This window comes from Macrotis lagotis, chromosome 2 (genome assembly GCF_037893015.1).
Source record: "Macrotis lagotis isolate mMagLag1 chromosome 2, bilby.v1.9.chrom.fasta, whole genome shotgun sequence".
NCBI classification, from domain to species: Eukaryota; Metazoa; Chordata; class Mammalia; order Peramelemorphia; family Peramelidae; genus Macrotis; species Macrotis lagotis.
Window position 1 is genome coordinate 85,285,811 of NC_133659.1, and position 17,087 is coordinate 85,302,897.

At 32.4% G+C, this 17,087-nt stretch overlaps 1 protein-coding gene across 1 annotated transcript; it reads right to left on the reverse strand.

Moving 5' to 3' along the window:
- Positions 1 to 15,935: 15,935 nt before the first annotated feature.
- LOC141511079 (NADH dehydrogenase [ubiquinone] 1 beta subcomplex subunit 1-like) lies at positions 15,936 to 16,085 on the reverse strand. Its single transcript, XM_074220388.1, has one exon. It carries the CDS (start codon positions 16,083 to 16,085, stop codon positions 15,936 to 15,938), a length of 150 nt encoding a protein of 49 aa, XP_074076489.1.
- Between the last annotated feature and the right edge of the window lie 1,002 nt (positions 16,086 to 17,087).

Sequence of the window (17,087 nt, forward strand, 5' to 3'; positions counted from 1 at the left end):
TGATTTGTAGTCTTATAAGTTTATTTCATGTTTCCCCATATAGTTTAGAAATGAGACCTTCATCAGAAACACTAGCTTTAAAAAATATTTCAAAACTTTCTCACTTCCTTCTAGTCTTGGTTGCTTTTGTTTTGCTTTGGCAAAAACTTTTAAACTTAATATATTAAGAACTCCATTTTTCTTTGGTTTTTGTAAGGCAGTGGGGTTAAGTGATTTGTCCAAGTTCAGAGAACTAGGTTATTATTAAATGTCTGAGGTAAGATTTCAACTCAGGTCCTTCTGACTCCAGAGCCAGTGCTTTATCCACTGTGCTTAGCTGCCTCTAAAAACTATCCATTTTGCATTTTTTAATGTTCTCTATCTCTTCTTGACTCACAAACTTGTCTCCTTTTCATTAATTTGTCAAATAAACTATTCCTTGATCTCCTAACAGCTTATGGTATCACTGTTTATTTCTAAGTCATGTAACCTTGTCTTGGTACAGTATGATATGACCTATGGCTAGTTTTTGCCAAATTATTTTCCAGTTTTTCCAGCAATTTTTGGCAGGTTCTGAGTCCTTATCAGAGATAAGATAGGTTTATCAAATAGATTCCTATGGTAATACACAACTATCTTGTATACCTAATATAAATTTAGATTTGATATGGTAAAGACCACTTTCCTTTGATAGATACTATTTATTCATTTAAGAAAATCTCCATTTATTCCTATGCTTGCTAATGTTTTTAATAGCAATGGTTGGTGCTTATTTTCAAAGTTTGTTCAGTTTCTATTGTAATAATCATATTTTTCTGATAAATCTTCTCATTGATTTTTCTAATTATTCTGCTAGTTTGTCAGGCTGTTGCATCAATCTATGCAAATGAATGAAGGTTATTCCTGAACCAAATGCTCATCTAGAAAATAAGAAATACTTATAGAACTATGATTTGAAATAAAGATTATACTTAAAATATCAATAAGTTAAAATCCTATTATTTATCTTTAACCTATGCAAATAAAAAACACCCTCATTTTCATGGGGTCATACAGTCTATCGAATCCTTCACTGGGAATTTAGAAAATTATTTTTCTCATCTGCATGATAATACAACTCTGAAATCAAAATCATATAACTCATTAGCATTTTTATGGTAGAAAATGCTTCAAATGTTGACTACAAAATATACACCCTTGTTGCTTCAAAAAAATAGAAAGAAAAAGGAAATAATAAAGATTCCTTACATACTATAAGTATCTGAATTTCTCTTTAAGTATATGAAAAATGCTATTTCCATTATTTTGAGGTTCTTATAAAATGAGTACTTCAATTGTATTACATGCATGCACTTTATTTGAACTCTAATGGACTTATTTTGACTCTTATTTTTATTGTCAATGTTTCAAAACCCTCTAGTGAACAATATTGGATCCCTAGGGTTGCTAATTTAACACCTGCTCATTCACTTGGCTGCTAACACAGATGTGTAGTTCAATGAAAAATGTGATGCCTTTGTATTTCAAAAGTAATTATTTAAATGCATATTGGATTTTATGTTTATTTAAGATATATAATATATGCATTTTATTATGTGTAAGACCATCATTGCCAGCTAAATTCTTCAGGTAATTTGAACTGCTAAGAAATCACTTTAAATATATTTTTGAAAGACTTTCACTTGAATACGCTATATAAACATTATCAAAATGTTTCAAAAGCTTAAATTTTTAAGTCTACTGGATATTATTATTACAATAGCACAGTAATCCCTACAGTAATCATTGAGCAAATGTATTTTGAATATAGCAGAAATAAATATTGAATGAAATGCACTTTTACTAATTTGCTCAATACATTCACCAATAAATAAAAATCCTTTTTGAACTGGATCCAATGCCTACGATCAAAGCACTGTGTTAAACTATAGAGATTACAAAGAAATATAAGCTGCTAGCCACTGTCTTCAAAATGCTCACAAGCTGATTGGAAAGAGGAAATATACACACATAAAACATTAACAAGGGTCAAGATAGCATAATTTAAGAGCTACCAGTAATAATAACCTTTATATTCTAAGGGCTCAGGAGTAGAAGTGAGTATATTAATCTTAAAGTTGGGGAAAAAAATCTAAGTAGAGAGAGATTCACAAAGGACTTAAGACTTCAGTTAACTGAAAGTGGAGTAACTTGCCAGATATTTCTTCAGCCTAAAAGACTGAGTAGAACATCCTAGGTAGGAAGAAAGAAAGGTGTGAAAGAAAGTATAGGGGTTAGAAGAGGAAAAATTTCATACATGGATGGTGAATAGATTTAATAGCTGGATGAGAGACTGCATAGGGGGGTAATGAAGATAACACTGGTTCAGTAAATTGGTTAAGATCATAAGGGGCCTTTAAAGAAATCCCAAGATTGAGAAGTCCTTTAAATAACATAATTCACCTGTTATGTTAAGGCATTCTACCTAAGGTAGTAAGCAGTACTTTAATTTCAATTTCCAGGGACAGTCATCACATTTTGTACCCCCTAACCCTTTATCAAATTGCAAAGTAGTGGAAGTGTGCTTATGCTACTATCCTAACTTCTTTTCTGTACCTTCTTTTCCTTTATGTATTTCAGTTAGATGCTTGTGACCAGGATATTAAATGGCATCATGGTTAGAAATGTTATATGACTAGAAAGCAAGTAGCAAGCAATGAATGTTTTAAAGTAGGAAAGTAAAATTGATTACAAAAAGACATAGAAAACTTATATAAAATAAAGAAGACATAATCAGAAGAAATATTTATATTGTCAGCCAGACAGGAATCAGCCTTTACCCAGTGGGTTGTTGGAGTTACACAAAGCGCGGCAGAAAGAGAGGAGAAGTTTAAATAATTTCAGTGAAGAAATTGATGCTTTCCAAATAGAACCCTTTTCATGCTCCCTTCGAAGGTTGACTGATCTTGCTAGACAAAATCAAAATTTATACACATAAATCACAAGTGAGCTGGACCATTACATAATCATTTTAAGGTCTTCAGTTGTTGATCCCATGGCAGGCATTCCTGGACCCTGTGTAAACAGGGTGTTAAGTTGATTTTCCCAAGTCTAAGGGATTATGATAATATGGTACAGAAGTGGAGTTCTGTAATGGGAAGAGGCTTGTAGAATGGTGAGCATATAAACAGTTTTGATGAATATTGCATCTCATGTCCCCGGGAAATAGGGAAACTAAAGATCATAAATCCCTGAAGGGACACCTCAGTCATCAAGGCAATATATTTTGATAGAGGAAGAGATCATCAGATTACAAAGGAGAATTTTTTCCATACTCAGGGCATAGCCTTGCTTCCTGAGCCTTAGTTGTGGGAAATAGGGTATTTCCAAAATATTGTGACAACACTATAACATCAATAGTATAATTTTGATGAATTTTATAAAAAAGCATAAGAATGCAATAAGTTGAACCAGAAGATCAATTTATACAATTACAATAATGCAAGACAGAGAATTTAGAAAAATTTTAGATCTATGATCAATATAATAACCACTCATGATTCCAGAGGACCAATGAGGAAAAATGCTATATCCAATATTGATGTTTGATATATAATTGCGGGATATATACTTCTGTATATACAATGAAGAAATTTGTTGCATTAAATTATGAATATTTGTTATAAAATATTTTCCTCTAATTTTAATGGTGTAATGGAAAAATGGATGAAAATTTTGCTTAATTTTTAAAAGTAGATGTGTATTACAGTTGTGGGTTTATATATGTAGAATATTTCATATATTTTCAAATGTAACCATTTTATTATGATTTTCCTTTATTTACCTGGATCCTAGAGATTTATTTTTGAAGAATTTAAAATTAATTCCCACTTTAAATTTATTTATTTATTTTCATTGATATACACATCTATGTATGTGTAGATTATTAACTATCTGAGGCTGTATTTGAACTCAGATACTCCTGACTCCAGGGCTGGTGCTCTATCCACTGTGCCACCTAACTGCCCTCCCCACATGTATAATTTTAAGTTAAAAATTTTCCTTTCACCCTCCATTCCCATTCTCCTCCCCTCAGTGGCAAACAGGTGAATTTTACCTCTTCTTTCTTCACCAGAACTTTGCTTTTGATTGCACCTCCCTCCATATGCTCTTCCTTCTATCAGGTCCTCCATCCTCTTCTTTTCCTCTTTCTCCTCATATTTTCCCTGATGATAAGATAAATTTCTTTACCTAATTGGCATATGTCCCTCTTCAAGTCCAAACTGCTGTGAATACATTTGATTCAATGATCACAGACTCCTTTCTTTGCCTCTTCTAATAGAAGTCCTTTGTTCCCTTCAAGTGTTATGATTTACTCTCTTCTTCCTCCCCCTTCTTTTCCCAGACTAATCCTTTTTTATGTCTAAATTTTAAAAATTCCATCACACACACACACACATACAAACACACACACACACACACACACACACACATATATATATATATATATATATATATATATATATATATATATATATATATATATATACACCCACTTCCTAGAATTGAGTATACTCTTATACTCCTTTTGACTGTTTTAATAGAATTACAATTGTCAAGAGTCAGAAGTGTTATCATCCCCATGTGGGTATATAAACCATTTGGTTTTATTAACTAAAAATTTCTTCCTTCCTGTCGGCACTTTTATGCATGTCTTTAGTCTTGTTTTTGAAGATCAAATTTTCTGTCCAGTTTGGATCTATTTTTCAGCTAAGTTTGCATGTTCCCTATTTTTGTTGAATGCCCATCTTTTCCTCTGAAAGAATATGTGGAATTTTGCAGGGTAGTTGATTTTTGCTTGCAATCCAAACTCCTTTGCTATCAGGGATATCAGTTTCCAGGTCTTTAGATACTTTAAGGTTGAAGCTGCCAAATATTGCATAATACTGATATTTACATAATTTGAATTATTACTTTTTGGCAGCTTTCACTAATTTATCCTTTAGCTGACAATTTTATAATTTGGCCACAAAATGCCTTGAATTTCTTATTTAGGATCTTTTCTGGAGGTGAATAATGAATTCTTTCAAGGAATTCTTAAGCCTCTTGTTTATAGTATATTAGCATAGTTCCCCTTGATAATTTCCTAAAATATATTGTCTAAATACTCTTTCTTTTAATCATGGATTTCAGATAGTCAAATACTTTTAAAATTATAACTCCAGGACATATTTTCCCTATGATGTCCTTTCCATTTGCTTTATTTTAATTTGTAATTTATTTAAGGCTATAGGGTTAAGTGACTTACCCAAGGTCACATAGTTAAGCAATTATTGGGTATCTAATGTTGTACTTGAACTCAGGCCCTCCTGACTCCAGGGTCACTGTTCTATTCACTGCACCACGTAGCTGGCCCAGTACATATCATTTTCTTCCATTTTTCAGTCTTTTAATTTTGCTTCATTCATACTTTTCATTTGTCTTTTTTATTTTCGTCTATATGCACACATATATTTTTAAGTTACAAAATTTCCTTCCACTATCCCTTCCCACTGCCCTCCCTTCAGCAGCTAACAGTCAGGTTAGCATTGTGCATACATATTTTTTAAACATGTTTATACATAAGTTATTTTCAGTATGAGGGATTAGAGGGAAAATACATATATGTCTTGCTAGACATAACAGACATGTTGAGGATTTAAGGGGGATTATTTTATATCCTGTGACTTGACTAAGGCTGCTAATTGTTTCTAGTAGGTGTTTAGATGATTTTTTTAGTGTTCTCTAAGTATACCATCATGTCATCTGCAAAGATTGAGAGGTTTGTCTCTTCCTTCCCAATTCCAATTTCCCCAATTTCTTTTTCTTCTCTTACTGCTGAAGCTAACATTTCTAATTCAATATTGTTAATGGGCATCCTTGTTTCACCCCAATCTTATTTGGAATGCCTCTAACTTATCCTCATTGCATATAATTCTTGTTAATGGTTTCAGATAGATACCACTTATTATTCTAAGGAACCATCCATGTATTCCTTTGCTCTCTAGAGTTTTTAGAGGGAATGGGTGCTGTAGTTTGTCAAAGGCTATTTCAGCCTCTATTCATATAATCATATAATTTCTGATATTATTGTTATTGTAATTAAGAATTATACTAACAGTTTTCTTAATATTGAATCAACCCTGTATTCCTGGAATACCTACGTGGCCATAGGATATAATCTTAGTGATAAGTTGCTGCAATAGTTTTCCTAAGATTTTAAGATTTTTACACCTATATTCATTAGGGATATAGTTCTATAATTTGCTTTCTCTGTTTAGACTCTTCCTGGTTTAAATTTCAGTACCAGAGTTAGGCAGAGTTCCATCTTCACCTATTTTTCCAAAGAGTTTATATAGAATTGGAACCAATTGTTCTTTAAATGTTTGATAGAATTCACTTGTGAGTCCATCTGGCCCTGGAGATTTATTTTTAGGGAGTGCAATAATGGTTTGTTGATTTTCTTTTTCTGAGATAGGGTTATTTAGGTATTTAATTTCTCCTTCATTTAATATGGGCAACTTATATTTTTGTAAATATTCATCAATTTCACTTAGATTATTAAATTTATTTGCATACAGTTGGGCAAAATAAATATGAATTATTACTTTAATTATCTCCTAATTGTTGGTGAGTTTACAATTTTAATTTATGATACTAGCAATTGGGTTTTCTCTTTTATTTTTTTATTCAAATTTACCAGAGGTGTAGTGATTTTATTTTTTAATAAAACCAACTCTTGGGTTTATTTCTGAGTTCCATAGTTTTCTTTCATTAAGTTTTAGTAATTTCTACTTTGATTACTAATTTGATATTTAATTGGGGGGTTACTTTATTCTTTCTCTAAATTATTTAGATGTATGTTTAGTTCTTTGATTTCCTCTTTCTCTGATTTATTCATGTAAGCATTTAAAGATATCATATATCCACTCAAAACAGTCTTGGTTGTATCCCATAAGTTTTGGTATGCTTTTTCATTATTGTAATTATCTAGGATGAAATCATTTCTTCTTTGTATAATTCATTATTGATTTATTCATTCTTTAAATGGAATTCTTTAGTTTCCAATTAGTTTTAGCTCTATCTCTTCCTGGCCCATTATTGCATGCAACTTTTATTGCATAATGATCTGAGAAGGATGTAGTAACCTTTTCCACCTTTCTGCATTTGATTATTAGGTTTTTATGCCCTAGTATAGGATGTGATCAATGTTTGTATAAGTGCCAGGTACTCCATAGTCCTTGCTATCCCCATTCAGTTTTCACCAATGTCCTATCATGCTTAGATTTTCTAAAAATCTATTTACCTCCTTAACTGCCTTCTTGCTCATTTTATGGTTAGATTTATCTAAATCTGAGAGTAGAAGGTTGAGGTCACCAACCAGTAGAATTTTGCTTTCAATGTCTTCCTGCAACTCATTCTCCTTCTCCTCTAAGAATTTGGATGCTATATCACTTGGTGCATACTTATTTAGTATTGAAATTGTTTCATTGTCTATGGAACCTTTTAGAAGGATATAGTTTCCTTCCTAAACTCTTTTACCAAGATTTATTTTTTCATCTGCTTTGTCTGAGATAAGGATTGCTACTTCTGATTTTTTTCACTTCAGTTGAACCAAAATACATTTTGCTCCAACCTTTTACCTTTATCCTATATGCATCTCTCTATTTCAAATGAGTTTCTGGTAAGTAGCTTATTGCAGGATTCTGGGTTTTAATCCACTTAGTTATTCGCTTACATTTTACACAAGAGTTCATCCCATTCACCTTCAAAGTTCTATTTACTAACTCTTTATTGCTCTCCAAGCTATTTTCCCTGTGTTTGTATTTTTCCTCTTTTTTCACTTTATCCATATTCACCAGTATTTTGTTTATGAACACCACCACCATCAGTGTGTTTGCCTCCTTATATCCAACCCCTTAACCTTTTCTTTCCCCTTTCCCTTGGACCTTTCTTCCTTCCCTTTCTTCTGTTAGCTACCCTTTTGCTCCCCTGTTCCCTTTTCCCCTTTTAATAGTTGAAAGGTAAGACAAGTTTCTTGACGTAATTGAGTGTGTGCTTGTTAACTTTAAGCCAAATTCAATGAGAATAAGATTCAGGTAATTTTCACATCCTCTCTTCTTCCCCTCTATTACAATAGGTCCTTTGGACCTCTTTATGTAATGTAATTTACATAATTCAATCTCCTCCATCCTCCCATCTTGTTACTGTCCTACTTTTTTAAGGAGGCATTATTTTTAAATCATCCTATCAGAGTCACTTGTACTCCATTATTCCAGGCTATGTATATTCTGTCTAATAGAGTTACAGCTCTTTAAAGCTGTGAGAGTCTTTCTCCCAGGTAGAGATATAACCAGTTTTGTCTTATTTGATAACAGGTTTTTTTTCTTTAGCCCCTTTTTTATACCTTTTCATGTGCCTCTTGAGTCTCCTGTTTAAAGTCCAGATTTTCTATTTAGCTCAAGTCTTTTCTTCAGGAAAAGTTGAAAGTCTCCTATAGCATTAAAAGTCTATGTTTTCCCCTGAAAGAGAAGGCTCAGCTTTGCTGGATAGTGAATTCTTTGCTGCATTCCAAGCTCCCTTCATCTTTGGAATATTGCATTCCAAGCCCTTCTGTCCTTTAATTTTGATGCAGGTAATTCTTAGTATAGCTCCTTGGTATCTAAATTGCTTCTTTCTGACTGCTTGCAGGATTTTCTCTTTTGTCTGATGGTTCTAGAGTTTTGCCACAATACTCCTTGTTGCTTTCATTTTGGGATCTGTTTCCAAAGGGGATCAATGTAAATTTTCAATAACTATTTTCCTCTCTGGTTCCATGATGTCAGGACAATTTTCCATCACTAAATCCTGTAATATTAAGCCAAGGCTTTTTATCACTTCAATATTTTCAGGAAGCCCACTGATTATTAGGTTGTCTCTCCTGTTTCTATTCTCAAGATCAGTAGATTTGCAGATGAGATATTTTATATTTTCTTCTATATTTTTGATATTTTTGGTTTTGTTTAACAGATTCTTGTTGTCTCATGAAGTCTTTAGTTCCCACAGACTCCATTCTTTTTTTTTTAGAGTAGAATTTTCTTCATTAAACTTATGCTACTCCTTTTCCAATTGGTCAATTCTATTTTTGAAGGAGTTTTCCATTTGTAAAATTGAGGTTTTGAGAGAATTATTTTCTTTTTGCATTTGGCCAATTATGTTTTTGAGAGAATTATTTTCTTTTAGCATTTATCCAATTGTATTTTCAAAGGATGTGTTTTGTTGCTGTCAGTTGTCAATTTTCTCTTGGATTTCTTTTCCAAAATTCACCATTTGATTTTTAAAAACCTTGCTGATTTACTCAAGGTAGTCTTTCTGGGCTAGAGACCAAATCATATGCTCCTCAGAAGTTTACAACTCTCTGAGTTAGGGTGTAAACTTCTAGCTAGTTTTCTATGGATCTCCCTTCCTGCTGGCCTTCATTTTCCCAAGATCTTATGTTGGGGGAGGGGCTGGTTCTCAGAGGTTAGGTGTTGAGATCATAGAGGCTTTGCTCACTGAAATTAGTAACTCCAAGTGAGCGGGCCAGTAAGGGGTGCTGGTTGATTTCTTTGGGAGTGTCTGCAACCTTGATTTGATACTCTCTCCCTATGCCTGGAAGGGATGGGCACCACTGCTGGATACTTCTATCCTTGAACAATGTGGGCTGGGCCTTGGGGTGAGGTAATTAATCTCCCTATTCAGCTGAGGGAGCTCTGCAGTCCATGCCTGAGCCTAGGGGTTGGGGGCTTGGGGAAATGTTACTGAGTTTGTTCTGGTATGATGATTCAGGTGAAATGAAAGTATGGATTCCACAGTCCTCCATACTAGCAGACCCCAGCAGAATAATATCCAGCTGCATTCTGCAATTCTTTTTGCCAGAACATGCCCTCCAACCCTGCTGGACCACCCCAGACCTTTATTCCCACAGCCAATGCTTCCTTGTCTTAGTTGGCTCTCAGACCACAACACCAATAGCCAAAGCTTCCGAGGTTCCAATAGTCAAAGCCTCCATGGCTGAACTTAGGTTATTTCCGCTCTCACCGTGGCCCTGCTGGCTCTCTGCTCTCAGCTCACTTGCAAATCCCCAAAGACACACCTTGTTAATAGATGTTCTTCTCCAAGATTTTTTTTTTTCTGGATTTAGTCAATTAAAATACTGTCAAGAAGTTTGCTTCATATTTTAGATGAAGGAAGACCAGGAGACCTTAGCACACTGCCTCTCTTCTTTCAGCGTTCTCCAGAAATAGGGACTTTCAGTCTTCCCTGATGGAAAAACCAAAGTTGAACAGAAAATTTTACTTTCAAGATTCAAGGAAAGCATGAAAAGGTAAACAAGAAAGTGAAATCATAGTAGACTTAAGGTTGAATTGTTAACTTTCTATGTAGTCTGAATGAAAAGCAAATCATACTGTGTTCATTTTAAAATTTGGTGGGGGGGAAGCAACAGCCTTGGAGTCAGGAGCACCTGAGTTCAAATCCAGGCTCAGAGTCAGGAGTACCTGAGTTCCAATCTGCCTTCAGATACTTAATAATTACCTAGCTGTGTGGCCTTGGGCACACAGCTTAACCCCATTGCCTTGCAAAAACCTAAAAAAAAATATGTTTTTCTCTTTTATCTTTCTCTCTCATGATTTTGCCCCATTACTTTTAATGATACTAATATGGAAATATTGTAAACACAATTGTACATGTACAACCTGTATTGGATTGTTTATTGTCATAGGAAGATGGGAGGGAAGGGAGGGTGTTGGAAAAATATAGAACCAAAAGCTTGCAAAAAATTGTTGAAAACAATCTTTGCGTTTAATTGGAAAAATAAAATGAAAAGTTTGTTGGGAAAAAAGAAAGTTTATATGTTTCTCTACTGCTCACCCTTCAAAATTGATAACAGAAATGGAACACAGTCTTGGAAATTCATGAAGACAACAGTATGTAATGACGCTTCCCAAGTGATGGGAAATATCTTCTTGGAAAGTGATCGCCTGTGGGTAGATCATTATTTGAAGGAATTAGCCTTTTATACAACCATAGTAAAGAATATTCCATATCACCAATGAGGGGTATTCAAATTCAAAAAATATGTTTTCCACTCATTATTTTGACAAAATGACAAAAGAAGAAAATAATCATTATCCCAATGCTGGAAAAAGACAGACACACTGTAAACCAACTCTATGCTGGTGAGTGACTGGATTTAACAACAAAAAAAATGTCAATAACCTCTCCTTATGAATTAGAAGATTACTTTTCCTTTCACAAAGAACTAAAAGCAATACAGGTGCACATCAATTAGGGAAGTAGATCAATAAATTGAGGCATACAAATATAATGTAATTTTATTACACCACAAAAAATGAGGAAGTTGTCAGTTTCAGAGAACAACTTGTCTGTTAACAGCAATAAGAGCATTAGTAGACACAATGAAAAAACTTACAATGTAGACCAAAGAAGTAAGAAGTCATGACTTAAAAACAGTAAGGATGAGGTATGTTTTCTATAAATAGCAGAGGTGATAGAACAGTGAATAAAAACTAAAAACTATCTGTGAAAAATTTTATTGCCTTAGATATTCTACTTCACTCCTCTTCATTGTATCTTTATTAAGTCCTCTAAAAAAAGACAGAAAAAGCAAAAGTAAATCAGAGTAATTCAAAGAGAGACATGAGTAAACAGAATTTTCACAGGATGAGGAGGTCTGGTTGGGTTGTTTCCCATCACTAGAATGAATATACCATTATCTATCTGATATGATATTGTATAGACATTAACATATTTAAGTTATTATTATTATAACATGTTTTATAAAGCACAAATTACACATGAGATATTATGATTGTGACTATAATCATCATCATTATCATCATCATTAATTTCTCAGATTCCTCTTATCTTTTTTGGGATGTGATTCAGGAAAACAAAACCTGATCCATAAATAAATTACCTTGCTGCTAATATTTTTCTATTTTAAATATTCTGTAGAATATTACACAACTTAATAATAAGTATTTTTTGTAACTGAATGAGATTAGTTCAATGAAAATTCATCTTTTCTTTTGAAAGCATCTTTGTGAGAAAAACTAGTAAGAAAGAGTATACTATGTATGACACGAGCATTGTTCTGCTTTTCCAAAGTTTAAATTTCTTCATGTATTTTAGAGTATTTTGAAATTTATCCTTTCATTTAGTCTGAAAATTTTGAATTTTTAATAGAGTAACAACAGATAAAAATTCTGGTTTTAAATTTGTATTAGTTTTTGTCATATCTAGACAGTTACTGAGAAAAGTTATTTTTTAATAATGATTATTTAGTGTCAGTACATATTTTTTTCTGAATTCTTGAAATTATTTAAATATTTATATCAGAATGTCTACTTAGCAGTTAAGTATTTATAAAAAATTCATAATAAAACAATACTAATACTTAGCAGAGACCTTTTCTGAGTTATTTGAGATATTCAGAAACTATTAAACTTACTTCAGCTAAAATCAAGATCCTCTAACTTCATGAGTATGAAAGATATTGAGAAAGCAATGATCATTGATCACACCAGAATGCAAAACTTTGGGTCCATCCTACATATAGCCCAAGAAACATCCTATACAAATGAGTTCAGTTCTTTTTTTATTATTTCTGGAGATTTTTCTCAATATCCTTTTGTACAATATATATGATTTCATCTGGGGATGAGATTATGAATTATTTTCCTAAGGAAAATGATATCTTTTGTTTTAGCATTTCATTAAAACTTCCTAGGTGGCTTTCCTTGAAAGCTAGATAAATAAATAAAATAAATAGATTAATAAGAGAATGAATATATAAATATAAAACTTAAGGAGAATATGAAGCCTAAAACAAACAACTCTCCTAAACGTTGAGAATAAAGATAGAGAGAAAAAAGCAATTTCGGGTTTTATGATCTGGAATTCCATTTAGAATCATGTAATTATTTTAATATCTGAAGACTTGCATTTTCTTGGAATTGCAAATGATTTAAAAAACTCTTTTTCTGTCAGATTTAGTGAGATATATGATCAAATGAACTGGGAACATCTTCTGCAGTCTTCAGGATGCTTCTTTGAAAAGAAGGTATTTCCCCAATGCCATTCCTCATAGCTAGGAATGAAGAAGGATTTTCTACTTAAGTAATTATTCTGTCAAATGAGTAATAAATTCCACAGAACCTTGAAATACAGAAGAAACACTTGTTGAAAATATGTGAAAATCTTTTAAATATTTATGAGTTTGGACTGAGATATGAAAACACAATCAGAATTTATGTTCACTTTGTTTTATTTTGCTTTTTCCAATGGCTCAATGAAAACATTTTTAATCATACAAATGATACTTTTACTTAATACAGCAATTTCAGTTTTTTTCTGAATCTTCTGATATTGTATTAGATGAAATATCAGAATAATTATATCTTTTTCTATAGACCTTATTATTTTCAGCACCTTTATTCTATAATTTTGTAAAGAAAATCAAATTTTATCTTTTAATGCCATTCATTACAATATTATTTTGACTCCTGTAATACTCAAATCATTCATGGGGATCTAGGTACTTGCACGTATATGGAAAAAGACAAATTTTAGTGAAACTAGATAAATAATAATGATAATGAATGATAATAATGCAGCAAGAGAATACTGCTGACCCAAGGGGAATTCTATACTTTCCTCTTCCACTAATGGCAGAAGTCTTTGAAAAGTCTCACTTTTTTTAGTGAGTTTTTAGTCTCTATCCAACATAATATTTCTGTGTCTTTATCCTTTTTTACCTCCATCCTATAGCACAAAGGGTAAACTTTTATAATTTAGATTTGTCTCATGCCTAGTATCTCACAAAAAATATATATAAAGGGATTTCAATCTATAATATAACTCAGGATAATGGCAGCTACTTCCTCCAAAAAAAATGCTTTAGATATAAAAGACTCATAAAGACACATTGACAAATAGGATACATAAATAATAAATCATGAAATCTATTTTGCATACTTGGTGGTTGATACTTAAAAATTATAATATAGAAAATTTTAGTCATGAATGACTCTTCATAGTCCCATTAAAGGTTTTCTTGGCAAAGATGTTAGATGGGTTTGTCATATTGATTTTGAATATACTATTTGATTAACTCTTCCATGAAATTCCCAGTTAGGTATCTTTTTTAAGCTTTAGCATTTATTTCTACTTTGCCATTAACTCCTTCAAGGTCTGTGACATCTTCTCATCAATTGCTTGATCTCCAGAATGTTTGGGGACTGATGGCTCCAGATGCAACAGATGCTTTTGCTACCATCTGATATTCTCCTTTTGACAGCCAATTCTGATTCAAGGACACCAGAATTCAAAAAATTCTTAAAGTCACAAACTTTTTCCAAGACTGAAAATGTTTGCTTCAAGTTTGCTCTTTGGTCACAAAATAAAAGAGGCCCCAAGCTCAGGTTCAAACTCACATCAATAGCATGCATACCTGCTATTGTGAATAAGAAGTTAATTTCCCTGTTGGGAAGGGAACAGAGGGAATCGTTTTGTCCACATGGGAAGTTCAAGAAAGGGTTTCCATGGAGTCATCCCATGGTGGTACTTGTGAAAGGAGAAAGTACAAAAATTCCAAGTCATTCATTTTACAGAGATATTATTTATTGCACCCTTAATTAAATAGGAAGAACTGAGTAGCTAGTAGGCAAAGTCAAACTATTAAACTGAAAGAGAAAAAATTAATATCCATTAAATGCTTATGAATATACTATAAGAAAGAGAAAGTTTTAAGGGAACTATGAGTCATCTAGTGCAAACTTCTTATTTTATAGAAGATAAAATTGAGATCCATTGGGATTGAGAGTAATGTCTCTGATGAAAGAGGAAATAAGATGTAGCACCACAATTTGTTTATATTAGATATTATTTAAATTATCCTGTTAAGGGAAATATTATTTAAAAAGCAAATTTAATGATCCATGCTTTGAAGAAATATTTCTCCTTCACAGAAAAATTGGTTCTTTTTATATATAAATATTTTATTAGTTTTCCAATTATAGCTTCTACCAATCATTTTTTGAAGTTTTTGAATTTTTAATTTTTTCCTTCTCCCACTCTTCCTTCCTCCTCCCCCTAACAGAAGGCAATCTAATAGTATTTACATTTGTTTCCATGATAAGTATATATCAAAATTTGAATGTGTTAAGAGAAAAAAAATTAGAGATAGAAAAATTATGTTATACTTAAGACAACTTCTTTTGTAAAAAATTGAAAATAATAAACTTTTGAATTTGTTTAAAATATACAGTTCTTCTCTGGATACAGATGGTATTCACAAATCACAGATTCCCTGAAATTGTTACTGAATGATTCACAGACAGAGTGAGCAAGTCCATCAAGGTTGGACTCCCATTATATATTTTATATATACAAAGGAGAGAGGTGTCCTTGCTGGCATGTATACCAAGTAATTTCCCTTTTCAACAAAACCTGCAGTTCTAGATTTGGACATAAGTGCTCTGGTCATCCATAGAGTCCATTGATTTGATTTAAAATTAGGAGGGAAGTTGGAAGCATTCTTATTTCACACTCATTTGTTTCAATAAGCATGTTTTTATTAGTCAGAAATATGCTCTCCTGAAAATTTGCATTCAGATTGTTGGTGGAAGAGTACATTGAAAACTTTTCCCTCATATTCTTCCAGTGTTGATAAATAAGACCATTAATTACTTTAGTCCTTAACATGAAAATAATCTTGTTGTGGTGATAATATTTTTCAATCTTGGGCAAATCAAATTAAAAAGGGAACAAATGTCTTAAGTGCATTCATCATTTCTGATGCATACTATAAATTTTTTCTTTCATAAAATAGTTTTATTCAACATGAAAATTACTCAATGAAGCCAAAGTATTTATTTTCAGGTAACTTCATTAGATTACAGTTCCCTTTTAAATAACATGCTCTTATTCCAGGAAGCAGTTAATTTTTCATCACTCTTTTTATCTAGAAAATAGCCAATAACAAATCCCATTGATACCAGAATATGAACCCAGTGGTCATGACCAGACTGAATCGAATTCACCATGATGCTACAGGACTAGATCATGAGGGGGAAGAGCTCTACCAAGGACAGGAGCTGCCTCAGAGGACCTACATGCTATAATTGACAAATGGAATTTATTAGCCAAATGGTGACCTATTTTCTATTAATATGACTGTGTAGAATTGTTGGAATAAAGATTGCTTTGTCTTTGTATTTTCGTGTTTTCAAATAGGAAATATAACAACTGTTTTATGTGTTGCTATACTAATATTTCTAAAAACCCCAAAGGAACTTGTCTCAAACCAATTTGGATAAAGCACTGGACAGAGAAGTACTTTTGACATCACATTTAGTTGAGTTGTTAGGTGTAGCATTTTCTAAGGTTACTGAAATTTTCTCATATTTTGAAAATAAAAGTTGGAGGAGCTCCTACATATTTAGTGAAGAATACAATAAATTGATAGAAAGGAAGATTAGAATTAAAAGGCTTCTAAAATTGTATTTCTAAGATTTTCTTGATTGTATATAACTTGCATATATGAGTGTGAGTATATCTATTCAGTCATTTTTCAGTAATGTCTCTTTCTCACTCCATTTGAGGTTTCTTGGCAGATATCATGGTGGTTTGCTACTATTTTTCGCTTTTCATTTCACAGAAGAATAACTGAGGGAAACCCTGTTAAGTGACTTTTCCAGGATCACAAAACCATGAAGAATCTGAAGTCAGATTTGAATTCACAAAGATGAATATTCCTGACCCAAGGACCAATATTCTATTGACTATATGACCTAGCTATACATAGACATATTCATATGCACATAAATAAAACACACACACACACATACACACACACAAACACAAAAACACTTTGTGAGTTCAAATCTGGCCTCATTTCCTCATATTTTATTTATTAGACAGAGCACAAGACCTGGAGTCAGGAGGATCTGAGTTCAAATACAGGTCTGACACTTAATAATTACCTAACTGTATGACTTTGTGCAAGTCACTTAACCACATTGCCTTGAAAAAGAAAACAGAAACAA